Source organism: Psammomys obesus, unplaced genomic scaffold (genome assembly GCF_907164565.1).
Source record: "Psammomys obesus unplaced genomic scaffold, mPsaObe1.curated_primary_1811, whole genome shotgun sequence".
Lineage (NCBI taxonomy): Eukaryota > Metazoa > Chordata > Mammalia > Rodentia > Muridae > Psammomys > Psammomys obesus.
Genome location: NW_026596079.1, coordinates 32,791,156 through 32,814,673, shown reverse-complemented (window position 1 = coordinate 32,814,673; position 23,518 = coordinate 32,791,156). Strand labels below are relative to the sequence as shown.

The 23,518-nt window shown below is 41.0% G+C and overlaps 2 protein-coding genes across 9 annotated transcripts in view; one reads left to right on the top strand and one right to left on the bottom strand.

The window, feature by feature from the left end:
- Window positions 1–15,024, bottom strand: part of Sybu (syntabulin) — a 71,033-nt gene extending 56,009 nt beyond the window's left edge. For 2 of the 3 annotated variants that reach the window (XM_055626375.1, XM_055626377.1), the window contains exons 1-3: window positions 14,966–15,024; window positions 11,086–11,169; window positions 8,919–9,126 (exon numbers count right to left, since the gene is read on the bottom strand). In XM_055626375.1, coding sequence (XP_055482350.1) covers window positions 8,919–9,126; window positions 11,086–11,109 — 232 coding nt within the window. In that variant the 5' untranslated portion in view covers window positions 11,110–11,169; window positions 14,966–15,024. The remainder of the gene's footprint in view (window positions 1–8,918; window positions 9,127–11,085; window positions 11,170–14,965) is intronic. The other variant, XM_055626376.1, reaches the window with a different exon arrangement.
- LOC129690631 (nonsense-mediated mRNA decay factor SMG5-like) overlaps window positions 11,498–23,518 on the top strand; it is a 124,869-nt gene continuing 112,848 nt past the window's right edge. For 3 of the 6 annotated variants that reach the window (XM_055626374.1, XM_055626368.1, XM_055626370.1), the window contains exon 1: window positions 16,622–16,648. The gene's annotated coding sequence lies outside the window, so the exon portion shown is untranslated. Of the gene's footprint in view, window positions 11,936–15,102; window positions 15,240–16,621; window positions 16,649–23,518 lie in introns of those variants that run through there. The other 3 variants (XM_055626372.1, XM_055626371.1, XM_055626369.1) reach the window with 2 other exon arrangements.

Sequence of the window (23,518 nt, the reverse complement as noted above, 5' to 3'; positions counted from 1 at the left end):
GAAAAGAAGAGATAAAGACAGGCCAGGAAGCCAGTTCTCAGTCTCCAATATTTAAGAAGCTCTACACCTTCTTGGGGTTGCCTGGATAGTATTAAACCATGCTATAACAATGTATTTCCCCTTATCCTAGTTCTTCTCATACCAAAGATCTGAGGACAGTGATGGTCAAAATAATGGAAAGTATAAAATAGAAGAAAAGTGGGAAAAATGGAATGTTGTTTTGTATAGGCCCTCATTTGAAATACTTGAGACTTCTGTTTGAAAAAAAAAAAAGAATGATGTTAGGTAATGTATAGGATATATAATATTTACTTTAATTAATGATTATTTTATTTTTTAATTATGTGCATGTGATTCCCTCTGCATGTAGGAATGTGCATATAAGTGCAGATGTCTACAGAGTCCAGAGGTATGGATCCCCTGGAGTTACAGATGGGTGTGAGCTGCCAGATATGAGGGCCTGCTGCATAGGAGTGCAGGTATCTGTAGAGACCAGAGGTATGGATCCTCTGGAGCTAGAGTTACAGATGGTTGTGAGCCTCCCGATATGGCTGCTGGGAATCCAACTTGGGGCCTCTGGAAGATCATTGAGTGCTCTTAACCATTAAGCCATCATTCCAGCCCTAATATATGCTTATGTTGATGGGTGCTATGGATGGGGATAGAGGTCTGGCCTTGCTCATGTTAAACTGGTACTTTACTACAGAGGTACACAACCAGCTTACCTTAAAAAGGAAAAAGGAGAATGAAAGAAGAAACATGCTAAGTAGTTAAGTAGTCTAAGTTCTATGACAGTCATAAAGTAAAACTCAGAATTTGGAATTCAGTTTCAGAGACAAAATGTGCATCTATAGAAGAATGATCTACATAAAGCTGGTCCTTAGTAGACAACTGTGTCATCACACAGTGACAGAAATGAAATGGATCTCTGCATGCTGACAAGCACTCACAGGTGTGAGTACTGGCTAGAATGCACCTGTCAGGAGCCCTGCAATGCATTGTCATTGTGTTCAGCGATTAGAATAGTGCCTCTCCTACAACACGTGCTCTTAACATATTTACCCAACAAATGAGAACAACTTGACAAGAAGCAAAACAAAATCAGTTCTAGAAACAAAACCATATCTACTATGATAGATGCCCTTCCACATTTAATTAGAAATATTTTACTAGTTTGCAACTAAATTAAAATACTTTTTAACTTTAGAATCCCTACCCCTAAATAAATAGAAGACAATCTTAGGATCCACAGGGATTCTAGAATTCTGAGAGTTGGGCTAGTGTTTCAGGGGAATCCCACCCACACAGACAACCACACAGAAGACAGAAGGAAGAAGAAGTTAGCTATTGATGAGGAAGAACCCAGAGAAACCCACAGGAACCCACAGTGCGTCCCTCAGAGCTAAAGTTATAGGCAATTTTGAGCTGTCTGATGTAGGTTCTGGAAACTGAACCTGAGTTCTCTGCAAGAGCAGTACTTGCTCTTGACCAGGGAGCCATAGTGTCCAGCCATCATCTGCCTTTCTCTAATCTCATTGTGGCATCTGAGCCTGCTTGTCCCTTTCCTCTAGAAACTCTCCCTCCTGTGGGATCAGAGGAACATTGCTATGGCTCTTTCCTTCTCTCTGAATGTGCAGCCTTGGGTGCGGTGGTGGTGTCTTGGTTTCCTTTTCTGCCTGCTTGCCCTGATGGCATTCTATTCACTGTCTTTTATACTTTTGTCTCCACAAACCCATCTATGGACTTCCACTGCTGCCATCTTCAAATTATGTTAAAGGTTTCTGTTTTCTTCTTAAATGCAATAAAGTCTAAATTAACTTGACTTCTTCCTTCTTCTCAATTTTGCTATTTCACTGTGTTTATTTAGTAGAAATCCAAATAAGATCTCTCCTTTTCCTTCTACATGCAGCTGATATTCAAGACCTATTTACTGTGGTTCTAAAGCTCACACCTATCATTTGACTCATCATTGCTTGTACTACTGCAGTGGCTATAAACCCAGGCAAGCTCTTTTCCACTTCCTCACGTCCATTCCATCCACTGTCCACCACAGAAACAAAGATCTTTCTAAATTAGCAACTTGCCATAACTTCTTTCTGTTGAAAATGTTCCATTGGGTTTGCAAAGCATTTGAGAACTGCAAAATACCAGCTATGAACGATAGCTGGTATTGACACATGCTAACTGGCCCACAAAGCTAGTTATAAAGCTTCATTGTTAAGATTCTGGATGACTATAGAAGTGACAAAATACCATCTAGTTTTAAAGTCCCCTCCAGCGTCTTTCTTCATTCTGTGTCATTGATTTGGTTCTTGTATGGACACTTAATCTCACACATCAAGTTTTTTTTTTTTTTTTTTTTTTTTTTTCATGGTATACAAGCCACAATCTAGTTGGAACTAGCTTCCTATCTCATTTCAGGCTTTTAGTGAGGTCTGCGGATGCCAAAGTTTATGTTTAGTCAGTACACCATCCTAAGTAATGTTACTTCTTTGAAATGCTGGGCTTAGGAAATGTGAGAGACCAATCTTGACAGTGAGTGAAGGAACAAGCTCAAGTTACAGGGCAGGAGTGTATGGCTAAACAGGAGAGGAACATTAAATGGGCAAGTAAAGGCAACAGCATGGGAGCACATCCAAAGATTTATTATCCCACTGGATAGGCTTCTGAGTTAAGGTAATAATGTGAATGGTATTTGTAATCTCTGTGCTCCATTCATTCTTGTAGTCTTAGCACTGGCCTTACTCTCAGCAAGGACCCAATGAATGCTTACTGGATAATCTGTGTTATCAGAAACTTGTAAAATGATGGATTTCCTAATACACTCGGGCATCAGTTTCTCTTCCTTTACTTGTTCAACTGTAGCAGCCGAGTGTCCAGGCTGCATTTGAGGTGTGCCCCCATATACATGCAGCCTGCTACAGCTCATACTCATCTCTGAGAAAGAAAACAAGAGACTACAAAGTGTTGGTTCAGACAGTAAATCCAGAGAGTGGATAACCCAGGAAAAGAAAGTGAGAAAATCCTTCTCCTTACCTTTATTTTTCTACCACTTGGGCACAAGTAAACCTATAATATTATATATTATATATAATATTATATATATAATTATTATATATATAATATATATAATAATTATATATATTATTGCTAATATATATATATATTATTGCTAAGGCTAAGAATGTGAAGTTTGTCTATACAAAGTCAGAGACTGTAGTTCTGGAATATACTAAGGCATGTCTTTTGCCCCATAGCCTGTGGTCACTAATTCAACTGTCTTTGATATTTGTGTATTTTATAGTGTACTTTTATGCTCTCCCTACCCCCGTGCCTACATAAACCCATACAACACAGACTTTGGCATACATGAGAGTAAGCCATTAAGTCTGTAAAATGCAGATTCTCAGGCTCTCAAATTCCAAAATGATAGGTTTAGGAAGGAACCCAAATGTCCACATTTTAAACAAGAACAGTTTTACTGGGGCCTTTAAAGCAGATACACAACATAATCTGAAACTGATGTAATGATGAGCTTTAGAATGTACAGGTTGGCTACAGTGTACCCTTAGACATGGCTTTAGTATGATTACATTCATCAGCTCCCATTGCTAAAGACTTTTTTTTAAGTGAATGGATTTTTTTTCTCTTTGTAGTAACATTTCCAAAGAAGTATTGCCTATAACCCAACACTTATAGCCTATTCCACTATGCATATACTTATTTGGCTGGAGAAGCTGCTATGCCCTTGAAATATATATTATGCCATAGTGTGTATGCCGCAGACTCATTAGAGTGATATTCAGCTCTTTGTTTTTCAGTTTACAACAGGTTGGCAGTCTTTCAGTGACAGTATAATTTGGTATTGCTGCTTATCTCACTTGAAGCAGTCCATCTCAATTCTAATCATTGTGTTCAAAGGTTACTCTATCCAGATGCTGAGTTTCCACAAGCCAGACAAAAGCAAAGCAGAACTATTTCTGCTTGGCAAGGCCTGGAAAATTTCTGAAGGCTTTGTCATGCCTCAGCAGTGTTAGTCAGGTTGTAATTTGCCTTAATTGTCCTACCACAAACAGCAACCATGATCACCTTGAGGTCAGGGCCGGTCAAATATTTCACCCAAGCCACTGTAAAAACGCAAATACTTTCTGCAAAGACATCACTTGAGATTAGCTGGCAAAGCTTGCCTGATTCGGACTCGTTGGTCTATGTTTTCTTTAGCAGAACTCGTAAACTTGCCCATGTATCTCATTTTCACATGCACATTAGAAACATGGAGAAAATTCTGAGAAATTACTGGTCTCCCACAAAACAACCAGTGTTCTATACGCATAATCTGTTCCACCTGCCATGTTTACAAGGCACCCCATGGAGAACTAGCTTAAAATTCAGCAGTCCATCTGCCTCCCATCCTTAGGGGTAATTATTGCCTCAACTAAGCAAGAAGGAATGCACAGCAGGCTGCTAACTATGGCAGGTGACTGATGGCTGTGCCAAACACTCACCTAAGTCACCAGCTTTGCATGGCTGCCAGGGTCATGATGAAATGACAAGTCATTTGTACAGCCTCCGAAATGGCTCCAACAACTGGGGAGCAAATAGTCAACTCCCCAGCCTGTGGAGGCTGTTCCTCGGTGAGATCCCCACTGACACCTATGGTGAGCTTTTCAGATACCCTCTCAGATGAAGCACTTTCCTTCCATGCTACCCAACACCACATCATGTGACCATACCAATAACACATTCAGTGCTGCTGGGATTTTTTTTTGTTTTATCACTGACTAAAACACATTATTTCATAAATGTATCTTACATTAGAACAAAAATAAAAATGATAAAAAAATGACAAGTCATTAACCAAAACTCCAGCAACAAAACCCAATAAAAAAAGCAACACCCCCCAACAAAAACAAAACAGCAACAAAACCCAATAACAAAAAACAGGAACCCCCCCCCAACAAAACAGCAACAAAACCCAATAACAAAAAACAACAACACCCCCCAACAAAACAAAAACAGCAACAAAACCCAATAACAAAAACAGCAACACCCCTGCCAACCAAAACAAAAACAAAACAGCATCACCAACAAAATCCCAAAACCTAAAATAAAAAAGGCCATAAATTTGGAAAAGAACAAGGAAGGGTATACGGTAGGAATGGTAGGGAGAAAAGGAAAGGTAAATGATAACATTCTATTATAATCTCAAAAAAGAAAAGAAATAATTTAGAGAATTAAAATAATAAAATGAATAAAGGAACCTCCCCCCAAATGAATAGAAGCCTAGATTCAAAAGGCCACACCCTTCTGCTACTGTGGGCTTTACCACTTCTAACAAGGGTATGTTAGACATAAGGAAGACTGCCTGGGTAGAGAAATGATGATGTTATGTCTAAACCATGTTCTAAATGAAACGCAACACTGGCTTGAATGGAGGCAACATGAAAGCAGGTGTTTTATTCATACTAACAATATTAACTGTACATCCTCGGTATTATTTACATAAAGCTAGGAATCCATATTATTCTGTTTATAGTATACAAAATAATGCCTAGCTTTAGCTATCTCCAACTGGAGTCAAAGCCTAAGACAGGCTACAAACTGTTCTGAAGGCTTGACTTTAGCTCTAGAATGATGCCCATGTCTGAACACACTCACAATTGTTGATGAAATGCAAAGCACATGCTCATCTTCAGAGGCTCTGCCCACAAGCAGCCACTCAGAGAAAAGCTCTTTGGGGACACACAACAAATGGTTGGTGAAAGGTCATATCTAACGCTGTCCCTCCAAAATGAGATATACACAACGTCCAAATGAGTATATTCTTATTCAGTAATTAGATGCTCTTTACCAAGGCTCCCCTGGGAGGAAAGAAGGAAGGTGGTAGAATCGGGGAGAGAAAAAAGAGCCTAGGGAAAGGTGAACAGGTCACTTTGGGTATGATGTTAGACTTTTAATTTCATCAATCAACAAAATCAGTAGAAAAACATGTAGCGGGAGTAGAGGAAACAGTAACACAGTTCTCGTTGTTTTATCAAAGTATAAGGACCATCTACTATGAAACTATTTGTTTTTATATAAGTGATAGGAATTCCAGTCTATCAAAATAAGGTATAACCTTTTATAATAAGTAACTTTAGCTGTATATAAACTTATGATCTTATAAATTTATTATCTTTCAAAATTGAATATTTTAGAAGAGATAATTCTCTTCGCAATTAATGCCTTTGATACCAAATTTTGGAAAAACAAAATATAATTTTCAAATTAAATCTCAGGAAGGATGTTTGAATCACACCTTCCTCAGTTCCAAATTTTAGAATTTCATTAACTTTCTATGGTCCCTTCACAGTACTGAATGTAGGAATTTAGAAGGAACAAATACTAATGTTGAGAGGTTCATACAAGGCTGGAATCTTTAGTGGCCGACCACTGTAACTGTTCCAGTGGATTCATTATGGCAGATAACTGCATTTTAAAACTTGTGTCAACACTTGTGTTCTGTTGTCTGTTGAACTGTTCTGACTAGGCAGTATACATTCTGGCCTCGGTAGTCCACTGTCTGGGTTAAAACCAGCTATTCCCCCTGCTGGCTGGACATGTTTTACATTCTCTACCTCACTGCCTACAGCATTAATGCTCCCCATAGAACCAAACCCATTTATTTTCCACCCGCCCGACTGACCTCCTAAAGCATCATTAACATGCCCCAAAGGCCTTGCTGCTGTCAATTTCAGTCAACACAGCACTCAGAAGCCTTTGTGGAGCTCATCAGTGCTGTGCAGAACAGGAAAATAAGACAGGGGAAGGCATCAGACCCAAACCTTGGGGAATTTGCAGCACTGGAAGCTGGAGAGAGATGAGGGAGGGACTCCAGATCTGGAGATGAGACACAGGCTAAGGACTGGAAGGCCGGTTTGTAGACACTCATAATTATGTGTGCCTGCCACTCAATTCTCAGCTAGTTAATGACAGAAAGATCAATATCTCCTTTCGATTTTCATGTCTACCATCATGAGAATCAGGTCCTTAGGGAAGAAGGGATGGTTCTGGAAATGAGTCTGGGAAAGACTGACTCATAACCAAAGTTAACAGTTTTATTGGGCTGCATTTATGTTTTGTGATATGTATTTGTTCACTTTTCTGTTGTTTTGACTAACTACTTACCTTCTGACAAATACTCACCTTGGAGTCAGTCACACAGAACGTTAGTATGTAAAAAAGGCTGTAAGGAGTAAGCGTGGAGTCTAGCTATACACTTGAAGCTGAAAGTCATGCCCCATGCACTCTCAATCAAAATGAGTTCTGAACCCCACAATGGTGGTTAAGTAAACAACCACCGGTCCACTAGCTTTGTAGTCATCCTCTTCAAGAGAGTACTAAGTAGCCACAAGTGAGTTTTCTTTAACTACATTTGTGCATTCTAATGGAAGGAAATACATTTCAGAATATAACATTGTGGCATCTTCTTTAGAGTGAAGCAGAGATCTGAGACTTCATAGAGGTGAAACATTTCAACAGTAGACAGCTACATGTCTAAAATATAACTTATGTATGAGATAAAATCATTACTTTATCAAGGCACTTGGCGATTGATCATAGCACACAGATTCACTCACCCATCTTATCCTTGTTCTTTTAGTAAGTTTAAAAATGTGCATTACAAAACATCCTTTATAAGACAGTCAGTCCTTTGAATTTTACCCAAATTCCTAATATTTCTTTTAAAAAGATGTCTTTTTCAGTTATATGCTTCAGTAACACAGGAGTTGTCCACTGGTACCAGTGGCATTTGAAGAGCTATGAAGGAATCTATGTCCTGAAAAGATGCTTCTAACCTTAAGAAACAAAACATAAAAAAACCAAATTTCTTAGTTTTATGCTAAAGAGGCAACCCTAGTTCATGACATTAAGACCTATCAGATATTAACAATCTTCAGAAGTGAGGCTCCATACTAGCAATTCACTTAGGTGAGTGGTCCCAATGAGTCTTTCAGCAGCTCAACAAAAGAAGTATAGTTAAGCCTCCATAACACAAATCACACAAATCCCAAATGCTGTAAAATGGAGAACTTTTTTAGCATTGACATAAGGCCATGGGACATGAGTAAAAAATATGCATACCTAAATTCACATAACAGATTACATGCAAAAGTTTGGCACCTTAAAAAAAAAACCTTGGAATATATATATTAAATATGTATGAATCATGAATGAATTTTGTGTTTATATTTTGCTCCTATCACCAATATATATGTATGTATATATACACATATAGATATAGACACACAAACATACACACACACACAGACATACAAATAGTCCAAAATTTGAAAACTCTAAAACTGCAAACATTTTTGGATCCATTTCAGATAAAGAATCCTCAACCAGTATTTATTGACCCATTTTATGGCTGTAACAATTGAGGTTCACCAGGTTTAAGTAACTTGATCAAGATCACACAGCATCTAAGAGACAGGTCTGAGATTCTGGCCCATCCTGGGAATCAGGTCGGGCTGGTAATAACCCTGTTATTCTTTCCCACAAGGTCAGGCTTGCAGTCTAATCTCCTTGTTCTTGACTTCATTTGTTAGAAGTTATTTTATTTGGGTTATTTCATAATCAAAAGTACATAGAATTATAGAGGTTGCTAGTATAAAACCCAAGCTAATATACTTTTTAGATTAAAAATAAAAGAACACTCTTTTAAAGTTATAGAAAAAAGAAGTTGAATTTTATATTCTAAATGATAAGAAATGTAACTGCTCCGAACCATGGAAAACTGCTGCATTGGTAGCTTACAGCAGCCAGAGAGGGTCAGGATGGGAGAAGCCCCCTTCTAAGAGCTGAGAGGTCTCGGGCACAGTCTCCCCGCAGGCCACACCTTCCTGCCATGCTGGTGCACAGGGTTAGTGTACCTGAGCAGAAGCTGTTGCTGCTAATTGTCCTCGCTGAGCGTCCAGAGCTGCTGGGGTTGAATTCTCTACTTTCTTCCTCCGAAAAGGGGGACTCAGAGGCTGGGGAAACCTTGCTCGGCTGCTGCTGTGGCAGATGGGGCCGCAGAATCAACCGCGGAATCCGGCTCCTGGAAAGCTCCTTCTCCTGATGCGGCACTCTCTGCTCCTTCTCCAAATTGGAAAGCCAAAGGAAAACGATCATTTTCTCTCTGCCCCTGCAAGGCTCAGTTTTTCTGAGCACTGAGTTCTCCTGGAACAGTCCAGCAGTCTGTATCTCAGTGCATGAACTAAACTCCCTTTTGACGCTATGAATAGCCCAAGTGCAAGTCTACAAGTCATACACACACATAACTTGCACACACTCGATCTCACAGTCTCATACACACATACTCACACTCACACAACACTCATCCTCATACACACACTTTACACATATACTCCTACACACAGAGACACAGACACACACACACACACACACCACCATTATCATAAATGCCATCCCACACCTCTAAGCCCTTCCTACCTCATCTTCTCATTCTGTCTTTCTCAATCACATTCAAGCTTGAGGTTCTCAAAGGCTCTAACAGTGCACCCCAGCTTATTGGTTTTCTTTTTTCCTTAGATTCCTGCATTATTCCTGAATTAGCTAACCATTTCAATTCTGTTTTTCTGTCTCCTCACACACTAGACCTGTATGCCTAGAACAATCCTTTTCTAATGGCTCACAAACACTTATCTTTAAAATCCCTCCTCTTCCGGACAGTGTCTTAATTATTCATTAATATCCTGGTACACAAGGCTTGCTGCCAACAGAAGAGCAAACACATTCAATACCCAGGAAAATGGCTCCACCATTTACATCACAACTAGCTTTTGTTTTACCAAAAGGACAACCATGAGAAGAAAAAACATTCTCATTTAAAAATACATTTTTAACACCTTCCTATGCTTTGGTTTTAAAAATTCGTAAGGACTATGTTTTAATAATGTTTTCAGTTTAAAAGTCCTTCTTTTTGACAGCCAAGATGGCTTAGTAGGTAAAGGTGCTGATAGTCAATCCAGCCCACCTGAGTTCAAGCCCTGGGACTCACTCACATGGTGGAAGAGGACTCCTGGAAGGTTTTCACTGATTGCCACACTTCCTGTGGCACCTACACTCCCTCCCTCAAAATAAGTAGATGCTAGAAAATATTAAGTTCTGTCATCACCATTAGCTCATTTAATGGATCTCTAAACCCCAAAATGCAGCATAGACACTTATTGAAGTTCATCCATAGGGAACATCATCTAAAAGAGAGAACTTTAGACAGACCTCTTTTCAGGGTCGCCGCTACTCTGCCTTGCTAAACTGGATTCCCTGGAAGAGTTTTCTTTCTTTCTTTTCTTTTTTTTTTTTTTCTTTTTGCAAAAATTCCACAGTTCCTTCCAACCTCTGTAACTGAAAGGCAGCTCTGGCTAAAGTAGCAAATGCCATCTTCCCAACATGACCTGCTGCTTATTTCCTAGGCTTACCAGGAAGGGTCAAGGCCCAAGAACACCTTAGAGAGGCCTCCACAGGGAAAACCCCTTGCAGCCCGGAACTTGCCTCAGGCATCCATGCCATCCTGGGGCAGCAAGCCACACCCAGCCTCTAAATCTGTCCAGCCCATCAGTCACCCAGCAGGTATCCCGCGCCAGCCACTCTGCTTGGCACACTGCAGACTCTTGAGCTGGGTCACTGTCACGCTGCAGTCCTTATTTCTCAGTCATGAATACACCGAATTCCTTTTGCATCTCACACACTCAGGCAAACACATGACACTAGCTAAAGGCTTCACCTCAAGCCACAGCTTCAGGAGCTAGGATTAACCCTCTAAAGTCAATCTTCTAAATCCTTATATTAATCCCCCCAAACCTCTTCCTGTAGGTGCCACCTCCCCATCTGCCACACATCCCGTAACCCTCAGATGACCATCTGCTTCCCTGCTGTACCCAGCACCTATGTCTCCTCTTTGCTTGGACTCTGAACGCCAGGATCCATCTCTCACCTGGCCCTCTACTAGGCAAGCTGGACCCACCTCGTCTCTTACTGAAGCACCCTCGGACCCTGTCACCGTGCCCGCACAGCACACCACGTCGGCCCCCTTACCTTGCTTTCTCGGAGGGGCCCCATCTCGACACTGCCTGCCGGCTCCCCGCGCCGCCGCCGCCGCCGCCGTCCAGGAGGAGGCACCTGTGAGCACGGAGCGAGGGAGGAGACTGCACTGAGCTCCCGGCCGCGAGGCGCCGCAACAGCGGGTTCGCCGCGTCCCCGCCGGCGGCCGCCCTGGGCTCCGAGGGCGCGCCCGCCGCCCCGCCCCGCCCGCGGGGGACGTGGTGCCGCCGCTCTAGGCCGCTCCGGAGGGAGGCACCTCCTAGTCGCCGCCTTCACCTGCGGCCCGGATCAGCTGCCTGGCACCTCGGAGCGCCGCACCCACCAGGTCGCCCGCCACGTCCCGCTCCCAGGGCCCCTCCTTTTCCAGCCTAGCCCGACCCACTGCGGGCAGGCGGAGGCTTATTCGCATTATCGCCAACCCAGAGGTGGCCCCTGTTCCGGGATTGGCAGGGGGTGCTAGTCGAATGGAGAGGCTGAGAAAAGCTGCGACATCAGATGGCCAAGATGGAGAAAGGGAAAAAGTCCCTCCCCACTCGCTGTCCCTCCGTGACCTCTAGGTTTTAACACAGCCTATGACTCTCTACAATGACCTCGCCCGAGGGTGGTGGCAGTGGCTTCTGGTCCTGAAACCCAGCCGAGCCGATGCTACAGGACTGATCTGGCATCTGGGTTGCAGCACCTCCGAGGCTGCGGTTCCCCCTGGAGGGGTTTGCGTCAGAAGGGCCTAAGGTGGCAGTGAAGCACAGCTGACACCAGGAGGCAGGAGCCCGAAAAACACACAGCGCACGCAGACTCGTCCCTAGCTCTACAACTGCCGCCTGACTACAAAGTGAAGGAGGCTCAGGTACACGATGTAGGGGGCGGGGAGGACCAACACACCTGTACTGGGGAAATCAAGATGAAGCCAGCACACCAGTCCCTTCAAGCTGAGACTCTTTCACATTGCTCCTTGTTAACACGAGGGATAATAATGTCCACCCTAAGGGCAGCTGGGAGGGATAAATGAGGAAAACAAAACAGCTGTGTCCAACTGACAACGAACCTTCCAAAGGGCAGCTAGGTCAGGTCCAGGTGGTCCAATTTCTGCAGGTATCTTTTACATGACCGGCAGAAAAAGCATTTGTGGTGCAGACAAAGATGTTTAGAAAGCTCAAAATGTCTCTGAGAACAGATGGTTGACAGTAGTGCTATGCTATGCTCAAGTCTTATTTGGTGATGGATTTCCAACATGTAAAAGGACTTCCACACCTCTTACTCAGGTAGGGAATGTTTAGGAAGCAGTGTGAGCAGTGGTCAGTCTCATCCTGACATCCCGGGGTCCTCTGTGCAAAGGCTGTGATTATACTGACTGTACTTCAAGCTTCACCATCCTGTTTGCATTCCTTTGAACACCAACTCTGGAACCCAGGAATGCACTGAGTTTACAGAAATCCTGAAGTTGGAGGATTAGTGGAATCAATTTGTTGGCTTCCTGAAATCCCAGGAGATTGTATTCCACAAATCATTATCTCCTTTCAATCTACTTAACAGAGACATAATCTTGGGATTCTCTGGGGCAGAAGAGGTGACTAGCTCAACCTTTCTAAGCCTCTAACTCTTGCAACCACAGACCTCACCAAGGTACAGCCCAAGAGGATTCATACAACTTATTATTTCTAAAATCATGTGCCCCGGGGTTGTAAATGATGAGATAGGATTGAACTACGGAAATTAAGAATTGCTTCTGCATTCTCTGAGAACTGAAAATTGGTTGTAGGGACCTAATGGCAGAAACTGTCCACAGAGTTGTTCAGATCAGAATCTAAGAGGTAGTTCTGATGTTGTTCTCCAAACCTCTCTCTTGCTTCCCTGTTCTGCTACAGTGACCAATGTAGCCATTCATAGTGACCAAGGCCTCCAGGCTACCCTGGTAGCAGGATTTGAGTATGACCACTCTGGTCCACTATTCTAGCTATCATTTGGTATTTTCATTTGGAGTCCATTGCTCAATAGTGGGCCAACTGGAGTTATCATTTTCAGTCTCACCCATATTTTTTTTCTAACCAGTCACACACAGTGCAAACAGGATGGTGAAACTTGAACTACAGTCAGTATAATCACAGTCTTTGCACACACACAAAGCTTTTATGGAAAAGATATTTCTCACAGACTTGTTTGACTTTATTTGATTTGAATGTTTTCTTCCTGTTTGTTTTGGTGATGTTTGTTTGTGTTTTGGTAGTACTGAACGCAGAATCAGAGGGCCTTGTGCTTGCTAAGTAATCACTCTGCCAAGAAAGTGTTTGACAGGAAGCTAATCCTCAGCCCTGTTCTATGCACAGCTAAGTCAAGCCATGCCACCCCACCAAACTCCTTAATAACTCCCTCTTGTCCTGCAGGTATTATTCCCCCCCCCCCCAAGACATCACCTCAGCTCTTCAAGGTCTGGCTGCTGTTTACCACTCCTCCTCTGCAGGTGCTGCCTGCCCTCCTCACACCCCTCAGCATCTGCTCTTCCTCCACATGCAAATGGTTGCTGTTCAGACTGTAGTCCTTCAATACTCTGGAGGTTTCCTGTTCTTTTCCCTCTAGATTTTTGCACACTGCTGGTCCCCCTGTTTACATTTTTGCACTCTAATCACCCATCCTTCTCCACTCTGAAAGACAGCAAGTTTAATTTTAGACAGCTTCTTCCAGGAAACCTCTCCGATCTCCCCCCAGGACACCTGTGCTTACCCTAGAGGCACTGCTATGATCCTATTTCAGAACTCTCCACTCACTTTTCTTTATCGTGGACTGTAGGCAGTACCTGGCACAGTTCCTTCCATACAGTAGCACCAATGCCTAACAGCCAAGTGAATGAATGCCTAAATGAATGAATTCCACAACCCCATATAGGGCCTACTGGTAAAGAATGAAGAACATAGATGCAACTTCTGTTTAGCAAATGACTCAGATAAAGCTTCCTCCAATATGTTTGTAGTCAATGACGGGATGTGTGCCTAAAAATCCAACATGTGTTCAGTGAAAGCTTTTACTGCAGAAGTGCAGCCACTGAGAGGCTGTGCAGTAGCCTTGCTGTCACCATAGCAACCTTACCGAGGGAAAGGCTGATGGTTTACTGTTCAGATGGCTCTTCTCTGTACTTTTGGAAACCAAGCCTGATTTTCTGCTGTTCTAAAAGGCAAGTTTTTTCAAATGATCCTATCTGTTGCCTTTAATTTCATTCAAATGTTGCTCTTGTCGTTAGGAGAAATATAACATTTGAATTACAGCATCAAAGAGATATAATCTAATATAGTTTAGGCTATTCATCTTTCATCTGCCCATTATTGTGCAGCATTTTCATTTTATACTCAAGCACTTTATTGTCTTGTTTTGTAATTTTTGTGTCGTTTTCTTGAAGAAGAATTAAAAAAGAGTTTCTTGGATTTTTAGAAAATATCAACTGCTTTGGAAGGTTGAACCCTTAGAGATTGTGAATAATATACCTCCCCACGCTTAGCAAGAAATCCAGGAGATAAGATGTTATGGATTGGAAGGAAAGGAAAGTCTATATACTTACTTCCCAGATCTCGGAATTCTTTGTGTGAAATTTGTAATTAAATGAGCTATACTTTTAACATGCAGACAACTTTACAATTTCAGAGCCCTCTCACATAATATAATCTTAAGTGAGTCTCACAAAAATCCTGTGACATGTAAGTGGCCTACTACTGTTTATATCAGATGAGTAACAAAGGTCAGGTTTCTACTGACAGAGACCCCAGATCCCCCACACTAAAAACTTCATAGAAAAGACAATACAGAGGCACTGCCAAAGAGAAACACTTGCAGCATACAATCATGACACCTCACAGTCCTACACACTACATCTCTTTCCCTTGCACCTCACCTGCGTTTGCTGGGGCTGTCTTGGCCTCAATCAGGGCTGACAAAGCACGGGCTTCTAATCCTATCAGCTGTGTGAGCAAGCGCTGCCGTCTCTCTCTGTGACCCGATGTTGGATGATCTGCACAGCAACAAGGAGCAGCTGACGTGTTTCACAACACGTCATGAAGAAAAGAAACTGCATTCTGGGGCATCCTGGGATTTTTTTTTGTGGTGGGGTGGAGACCCATATTTTTCTTACCAGGGAGAGAGCTGCCTGTTTTCCTGTAAGAGCTTGTGTGAGTGATCCACTCTCCTCTTATTGTATGTCTTATTGTTAAGCTATGGTTAAGGTATTTAGATGCTGTAAACTGTAATGGCTAGGATTATGTAAGATCACTCCCTGAGGAGGGGCCCAGAGAGTACTTGGGGCTGAGGGGAGCGGGTAACCTGAGGCAGTGTGGCATGAACAATCATTGGGTTTGGAGCGTGCCAATTACCTAGGCTTTGCAAATGAGTTTTCAGTTAGAGATGCTTCTAAGTGCAGGATGGAAATTAAGTGAAAGTCCAGGTAAAGAGGCAGAGGTTTGGGCCTGGGGACTTTGAGGCACAGAAAATATATTTTTGTGCCTAAGAGGGAAGCGGATGTGAGGTAGCCTCTCATATCATGCTATCTGATGTCTGTGGCCTTTTGTCCATTTGTGAGAATAGGATAGGAACTAGCCAAAACATAGGAACGGTGACTGTAGTAAAGAAAGTGAAGACACAGGGTGGGACACGCAGGTGTACACGACTGGAAACGTGGATTCAAATGACTGAAAATTAGATGTCTGGAATGGCTGAGGATAAAAGCTGGGCATCCAGGTTGGGGAAGGCCGAGTCTGGACATTTCCCTAATGAACTGCCTCCGATGACTAGACAATCAGTGGGCCTCAAAGATTCACTGAAAGGGCACAGGAAGTCGTCTGTGAGGTAGGCACCGGAAGGCCTAAATCCAGATGTTGAATTCTGGGCCTGAGGGAGTAGCACCTTCCTGTCCTGCGAGTCTGGAGCTGTGAGAAGGGCAGTGGAAATTCCTCTGACCCAGCAGCAAAGCTTCCCAGATAGGAGACGAAAGGAGAAGGCCAAGAGTTTTTGTATCTGTAAGGTACCTCATCCAGGGGCCCCGAGGCTTGGTTTAGCACCCATACCACTATAGGCTTCTCCGGAAGCAGATCTGAGTTACATTAAGAATTTGTCTTCCCTGATATAATCTACATCTATGACTTTGTACTTTTTGCTGTTCCCACCATCCACTTTCTAGTAAACACCCTTTTAAAAATAATTCTGCCTTTTTCTTTTTTTTCTTTTTTTTTTCTCTCTCTCTCTCTGCTAGAAGATGTGTGTGTGTGGGGGGGAGGGCTAATTTGGAAATTTCTACTCAAAAGACCAGAGTGTTATTGCAAAACAGAACAGAGCGCCTCTAGTGGCCGACGACTATGACAGCTGTTGCAGGAGCCCCGGGAGTTAGGGTGCTGTTTGCCCGCCTGGAGAAAGGAACATGGAAGGAGGTCTGAGTCTGGGGGTTGCTGTTCTGGAGAGAACAGAGAGCCAACTACAACTCCGCAGTGGTAGAGCTGAGGGCAATCTTGATTGCTGCTTTATTCCCGAAACCTGCTGTGCCATTATTATCAACCATTTTTCTTCATCCCTGTCATCTTGTGACCTAGTGAGTAAACAAACAGCTTTGCTGTGACCTATCTCCGCTCCAAGCTACTGCAGAAAAACGTGTAAGAAAATAAACCTAGAATTTGGGAAGCTGGCCTAGGCATGTGTCTTCTTCAGCTACTTCTAGAAAGCTGTTTAATCAAAGAAAAATTGCCTTTGAAAGAGATATTAGTATTAGTTATACAGATATTGAGATTACATCATCAAACATTGGCAAATAAAGGATTAAGACTGTTCAATATTTCATTGGCCTAATATGCATGGTTCCATGGTCTTTTTGTTAGCTTTCTTTTTCTTCTGTTTCTCAGGCTTATTTATTATACAACAAAACTGCATCAACATGAGAATTAAACTTTAAGTAACCTACAGCATTTTAGGGTCTGTGGATACCATTATACCTTGCTGTTTTGATGACTACCATGGACTGGAATGCCCTTTATTTTCCAGAAAGGTTACTCACCTCCACTTGTCCTGATTGGCAGTGAGCTATCTGAGACCGGACTCTCAGCCTCCTTACCACTGCAGACAAACAATTGAGGCTACTGCTAGGAATTGGGAAGCTCCATCATGGCTTCCTACCCTTGACCCTGGAGCCAGATAAAATTTTAGGATGAGCTGCCTGGTAGAGAGTAAAATTAAGACTGGAGAAATGACCTTGAATAAGAGCCTGGAAGAAAATCACCTGTGTCTGTTTTTCTACTAAGAAGGTCAGCTACTGTCTGGCCTCACCAGTGATACACACTCAAGAGACAGCAGGAGAGGGAAATGAGTTCCCTCGTCTGCATAGAGGCTGTGATAGGAGGGCCTGATTCTTACAGCCCTGGGCTGTTTTCCTTGTTCTGACTGTGCAGCTCCTGACTGGAGTTGTTTAAGGACCCCTAGGACTCAGCAGGGTGTAAGTGCAGGTTAGTGGAAAAAGAAGACTTGGTTGCATCAGTTAATGTCTTTGAGAAAATTAAGTTCTCTCAGCTTCATTTTCACACCTATAAAATAGGCTTAATAATAGTAATTAGCACATATTACTGTCAGAAGGATTAGACAAGTTTATGCCTGGCATATGGTTAGAGCTTCCTAGATATCCTCTCTTCCTCAGGTTGAACTGCTCTAACTACCAATTCTGCCTCCTGTTTGCTTGTTACACATTTGTCTCATCTTAAGGATCTTCATTTTTAACAATCCTTACATGGATTATTACACAAAAAGCTATTCCTACTGAGGACAGACAAGAAGGGTCAAATAGAAGGCATGATGGAAGGCCATGCACGTATTCTCTGTCCATCCTTTCATCTATTCATGGTATTGTTGTTCCCACTCTGAGCTAGTGTCTCCTGTTCTTTAGGGTCTAACAGACATGTAGGCATATCCATAGCATAACATGCAGAAAGTTGGCATGTGTCAGGTAGATGCCAAAGGGGTTTGCCAGAATTTTAAGTTAGACTGGTATTTGAGGCAAGTAGGAATAAGTTTTGAGATTAGTTTTGGTACATAAACAGATTCTACTATGATTTTGGCTTCTTGAGGGTTCCCTTTACTTTGTTAGTTTCCTCTTCCTCCTGTTCTTCTTTTTCCTCCTCCTATTTCTTCTCCCTCTCCACTTGGCATAAGGTTTCTCCCATCTTCTCTTTCCCTTTTCTCCTCTCTTTCTGTACCTCTTCCTCTCTTTTCATTCCTTCTCCTTTGGCCCCTTTCTTCTTTCTTGTTTGTTTATACTCTGCAGAATGTCTACTGAGGCAAACAGAAGCTTTGGGTTCTCCTTGAAGCATTGCTTACACCCTCTAATTTTTTTGGAAAAAAAATGGATTTGTCTCAGAGTCTAGATTGAGTACAAACAGCACCAAGTACAATATGTAGCATCTCAGTTTTTGCTAATTAATAGTATTTACAGGTTTAAAGAGGATCGTGTTGTACTGCCACCTATTGGTCCATTAGTGAACTTTTCCTTTGACATCTAGGTTTGTAACAGAATCTTGACAGCAATATTCAAACTTTCTCAGCATTATTCTAGGAAACTTTCAAAAGATAAGGCTACATATTTGTATGTCTGTGAATGAACTAACCCGTAATATAATCAAAAAGTGTTCTTTCTCATTAGACATTGGTTTCTTTTGCTCTCTGCTGAGCTATGTCGTACAAGTTAGCTTTCCTAGATCTGTATGTGTTGTCTGTAAGGTTTGTTTTTTTTTTCAAAAATTGAATTCTCTAACACACACACAAAAGTTTTTCAAGTTAGGGATTCAGCTAAGGGCTCTTTTCACTTCTTTTCTTTTTCCCTTTCCCAATTAATGATAACCTTGGTGAAGATTAGCTATATAATTCAATTTTAGCTAATCAGTGAGCTAAATCCTTCTAGACAATAATGGCAAACAATCTTCAGATAGTCCTTATTTTTCCTATTCTCATGTGTTCATCTGTATAAAATTAATAGGCTTGATATTTTTAAGGTGATGTTTTTAAAGCTGTTTTAGTATCACAGAAAGATTAAGTAAGGAACACAGAGAGTAGGCATCGACACTCACATTAAACTCCATTATTTTTCTTTCAAATTTTTGGATGCAATTCATTAACTACTTGCTTGATGGATTCGATATAATCACACGCTACCTTTGAAGAATGTGAAAATAAGTGCAAATTCAGTAGATCTACCCCACCTTCCATATCCTCATCCGTTTGAATAATTTCCAAGGTCCTCTGTGTCTCTAGTGTATAGTCAACACCCCAACTCCCAGGACTTTCTCAATCGGCTTAACGTGGCTGCCTGAAGCAGTGCAGAAGGAACCTCAGGGCTCCACTGACGAATAATACTGTTTGTTTTCACTCTCCAGCTGCTCGAGGGACTCAGAGATGTGAGGCAATCATTTTATGATCTGTACTCAGTGTTATAGTGCTACTTCCTGTTCACTGCAGTGTCTGTTGAAACCTTCCCCATACCTCAAACCTTCTAGCCCACACCTGCTCCCTCATGCTGTGCAGATGCCTTTAGCAGTTAACTGACAGACAAAATAGAAGGCACAAGAGAATTTTCCATCTCTTACTGCCAGTCCTATTAATTTGCTCGCCTCTACCCCATCACTCCCACTTCCCATCTTGTTTGTTTTGTTCTCCCCACACAAGGGGAATTCTCCTTCCTGAAAATTGAGTTCCATCCTTTCATGCCTTGTATAGGAAAGTATCCAATCAGTTAGCCCTTCCTCGAGTTTTTATTTCCTTGTCTTTATAGTAGAATAATTATATTTTGGCTTCTAGGAGTATCGGTGGAACTAATATACGTTAAGAGCTGTTGGGTGTGAAATCATGCAGTTGGGTGTGAGCTGTTATTAGCTATCATTCTCTTTAAAAAATGACTTTAACATATGCGTTCATTGGAAATTTCATAACAGGATTTAAGCATACTGAAATATTCCCCGATGAAATAGATGCTTCACTAAAGTTTTATACCTTCCTGAGTTCGAGTACTACTGGCTTGCTCCTCCTCCCTTAGCGGCACACTTCTGATGAAGGGTTAGCTGAGTATGTCATCTGAGACCCTTCCTGCCCTATGACACTCAACTCAAGTACTGATCATTTTTAGCTGGCAGCTCTTGCCCTAAGACACAGATTTCCTCTTTGTGGGTTAGTGGTTAGTTTCTATGGAAACCTTGACTTCTGATCAGCTTTTGGAATCACACTGCTCCTTTTTTTCAAATATACACTTTCCTCCTGGTTTGCTCCTACTTTTCAGAATGTGTTTAGCACATTCTTTAAACATTGATAATTGCCTTTTCATTTTTTACTTGTACCTTTCCTCTCTGGAAAATGCTTTGCTTTTCCATTGCTTCAATGACTATTCAGGAAACAGTTGTTTCAATGACTATTTATAGGTAGATAATCTATAAATTCTATAAATACATATATCTATCATAATATTTTCCACAATACACTAGGATATCTCAGTTTATATGTCCCAAAAGGCCACAAATGCACTCTATTCCTAATTGAATTTATAATACTTCTTTGGCAGGATCTTACTTTTGTATTCTCTACGTTAAGAAATGATTTCACCACACAAATCTGGGGAACTTGGTGGCTCTACTAAATCTTTTGTCTTCTTTATTCTACAAAGAATTGTCCCATCTTTCTTACTTCCTAATTATCTTTACTTTAAAATTTTTAAATTTATATAATTCAGTTTACATCTTGGTCATAGGCCCCTCCCTCCTGTCCTCCCAGTCCCACTCTCGCTCCTGCATGCCTTCTCCCCTATTCCTCAGAAAAGGGGAGCCCCCTACCCAGACAGCCCAGCTCAGTCTATTCACACGAGGACTGAGTTCATCCTAATTATCTTTAACTGTATCCATTTCTCTACATCCCTTTCTTCCCCAATCTTCACCTGACTTGTTTCCAGACTTGTTCACTAAACTATATTTTAAAATACTGACCAAAAATGTTTTTTTTAAGGTGCACAATTGACCCCAGTCCGCTATGACTCTGTTAGGACCAAGTGAATCCTTTCAGTGCTTTCCAGTGCATTAGAGATAAAAATGTATGCATATGCCCTCCTGATCTAGCTCTGACATCACAGCTTGGGCTTTCACAAAGGCCCTCTCTCCCCAGAACTCTCAATACAACCCCAGGTTCCCACCTGAAGTCCTTGTCTAGTTCCTCTTGCCCTTCAGATACTCTCATTAGACAGCTTGCTCGAGTCAGGAAACTTACTCTCTTCCTGAGAGTAAGGTAGGAGAGAATGACTTCTCAGTTCGAAAATCTCGGTCCATATTTTTGTATGGTTGTATAGTACAATGAAAAAATAGAGCCACATGCAAGATATGATAATCAGAAGCTAAGTTTGCGTTGGGGCTTCTCACATGAGTTGAATAGCAATTCAAAAGAATTTTAAGTAAGCAAGTAAAAATAATGATTTCTAAATTGGTATAACTTGAAAAGCTTCTGCCTCAGAAAATACATATATTTTTTCTTATGTATAATAAAATATTAATCTTAGCTTCATTTTTAATGGGTTCAATTCTCTTGAGTGAGAATTCAAAGAATATGCTTTGAAAAACTATTCCCCTGATTCCTTGTTATGGATTTTCCTTCTCTTTTTTCCTATTCCTTATTAGATTTTTAGTGTTAAAATAGAAAGCAGTTCTGGACAAGTTTTTATTTAAAAAAAAAAAAAAAAAACCTCTAGCATTTAAATTTTTAAATATTCACATAGTCTCATTACTATTTTTTTATTCTAAACTCAGGCTAATGCAGTATTTATCCTGCACATGTGTGTATGATTTAAGTGGACTATGTTGAAACTTAGGAAAATAAGAAATAATTACCAAATCAGGGAATATTAGAAAATTCCACGCTATGAATCTACTTTAAATATTCTTTGAGAGCAGCCAGCTCTCCAGTGCTTGGGAATCTAAGTATAGATGTGTGGATTTGCTAAAATCAGCGTGCTTGTGGTTCCCATCATAAACACCTGAAAGCTTTGCATCTAAATTACTATTTTTAATTCTACCAACCCTCATGTCAGTAGTCTTCTCCACAAACCTCTAAGTTCAGAGGAACAGACTGTGAAATGAAGAAAATAAAAAACAGAGCTAAGCGTTGATCACTTCCCCCTGAGGGGGGAGCAGCCTTACCAGGCCACAGTAGAGGACAATGCAGCCACTTTTGATGAGAACTGATAGACTAAGATCAGAAAGAAGGAGAGGAGGACCTCCCCTGTCAGTGGACTTGGGGAGTGGCATGCATGCAGAAAGGGGAGGGAGGGTGGGATCGGCAGGGGAGGAGGGAGGGGCTCATGGGGGGATACAAAATGAATAAAGTGTAATTAATAAAAAAAAAAAATAAAAGATTAAAAAAAAAACAGAGCTAAGGATCTTCTTGTTTTTTTGTTGTCTTTTAATTATGTCAAATTGGATATTTGAAAATTATTGCCTTAAAAAAAGATGGCCATTTATCTTTAAATAAAATAAAGAAAAAGACAATAATAATTAAGAATTCCTGACTGTTGTCTAGGAATTGGATAGCAGTTATTAATACTTTTACTAAATACAAATCCTATATCTTAAATCCAAGACTTTTTGTAAATAAGTGATTTTTAAAGTTTATTCCATGAGTATAAATTGAACATTTGTTATTGACCAAGAACTCTAGTAAATGTTGGGAGAAATTTAATTAATTTGCCATGATAATAGAAATTAGTGTAATTTCTTAATTTTATTTGACTCCTTTGCATGGGACCCAAGCAATATCTGGACTGCTACATGGCCAAGGAGAATAGAGGGAACAGTGAGTGTCACTCAAATAATAAAGTCATGCTGTGGGGTGGGTAGTTTGCTTTTCTGTTTGTTTGTTTTTGTGATAATTTTAAATTAAATATTAAATTAAAATTGGATGAACATATGAGTCATTTAATATTAGTATAAAGGCCTTTTTCCAATTATAAACTATAATTTAGATAAACCAAGAATGAATTCACATAAAGATACAACAAAAGTAATATTTATTAACCTGAAATGTATTATTTTTTTTTCAAGTTAAAAGATGGATTACGTCGTTTTGAAAAGTTCTCAGCTGAATCTTTTGAATCTCTATTACATAGGACATTGCTGTTTCTATAAATATTAAAACTAGCGTTAGGAAATATATTCATTCTTTCATTTCCTTTGGTAGTATCTCTAGCTTTACTTTTTGCTGCAGACCATGCAGTTCTCTGTAATTAAAGAAATATGAAGGGGGATAGTTCATTCACACGGGAGGTTTAAGCAGAAAATGCCATTATGGTTATCATTTAAAACCAAGGATGTCTGGTTGTGTTTTTGCCCAAAGGTAAATTGTCTGTTTTAGTGATTAGCAAGAAAAAGCTGCCAGCGGATCTTCTGCGGTGTGCTCA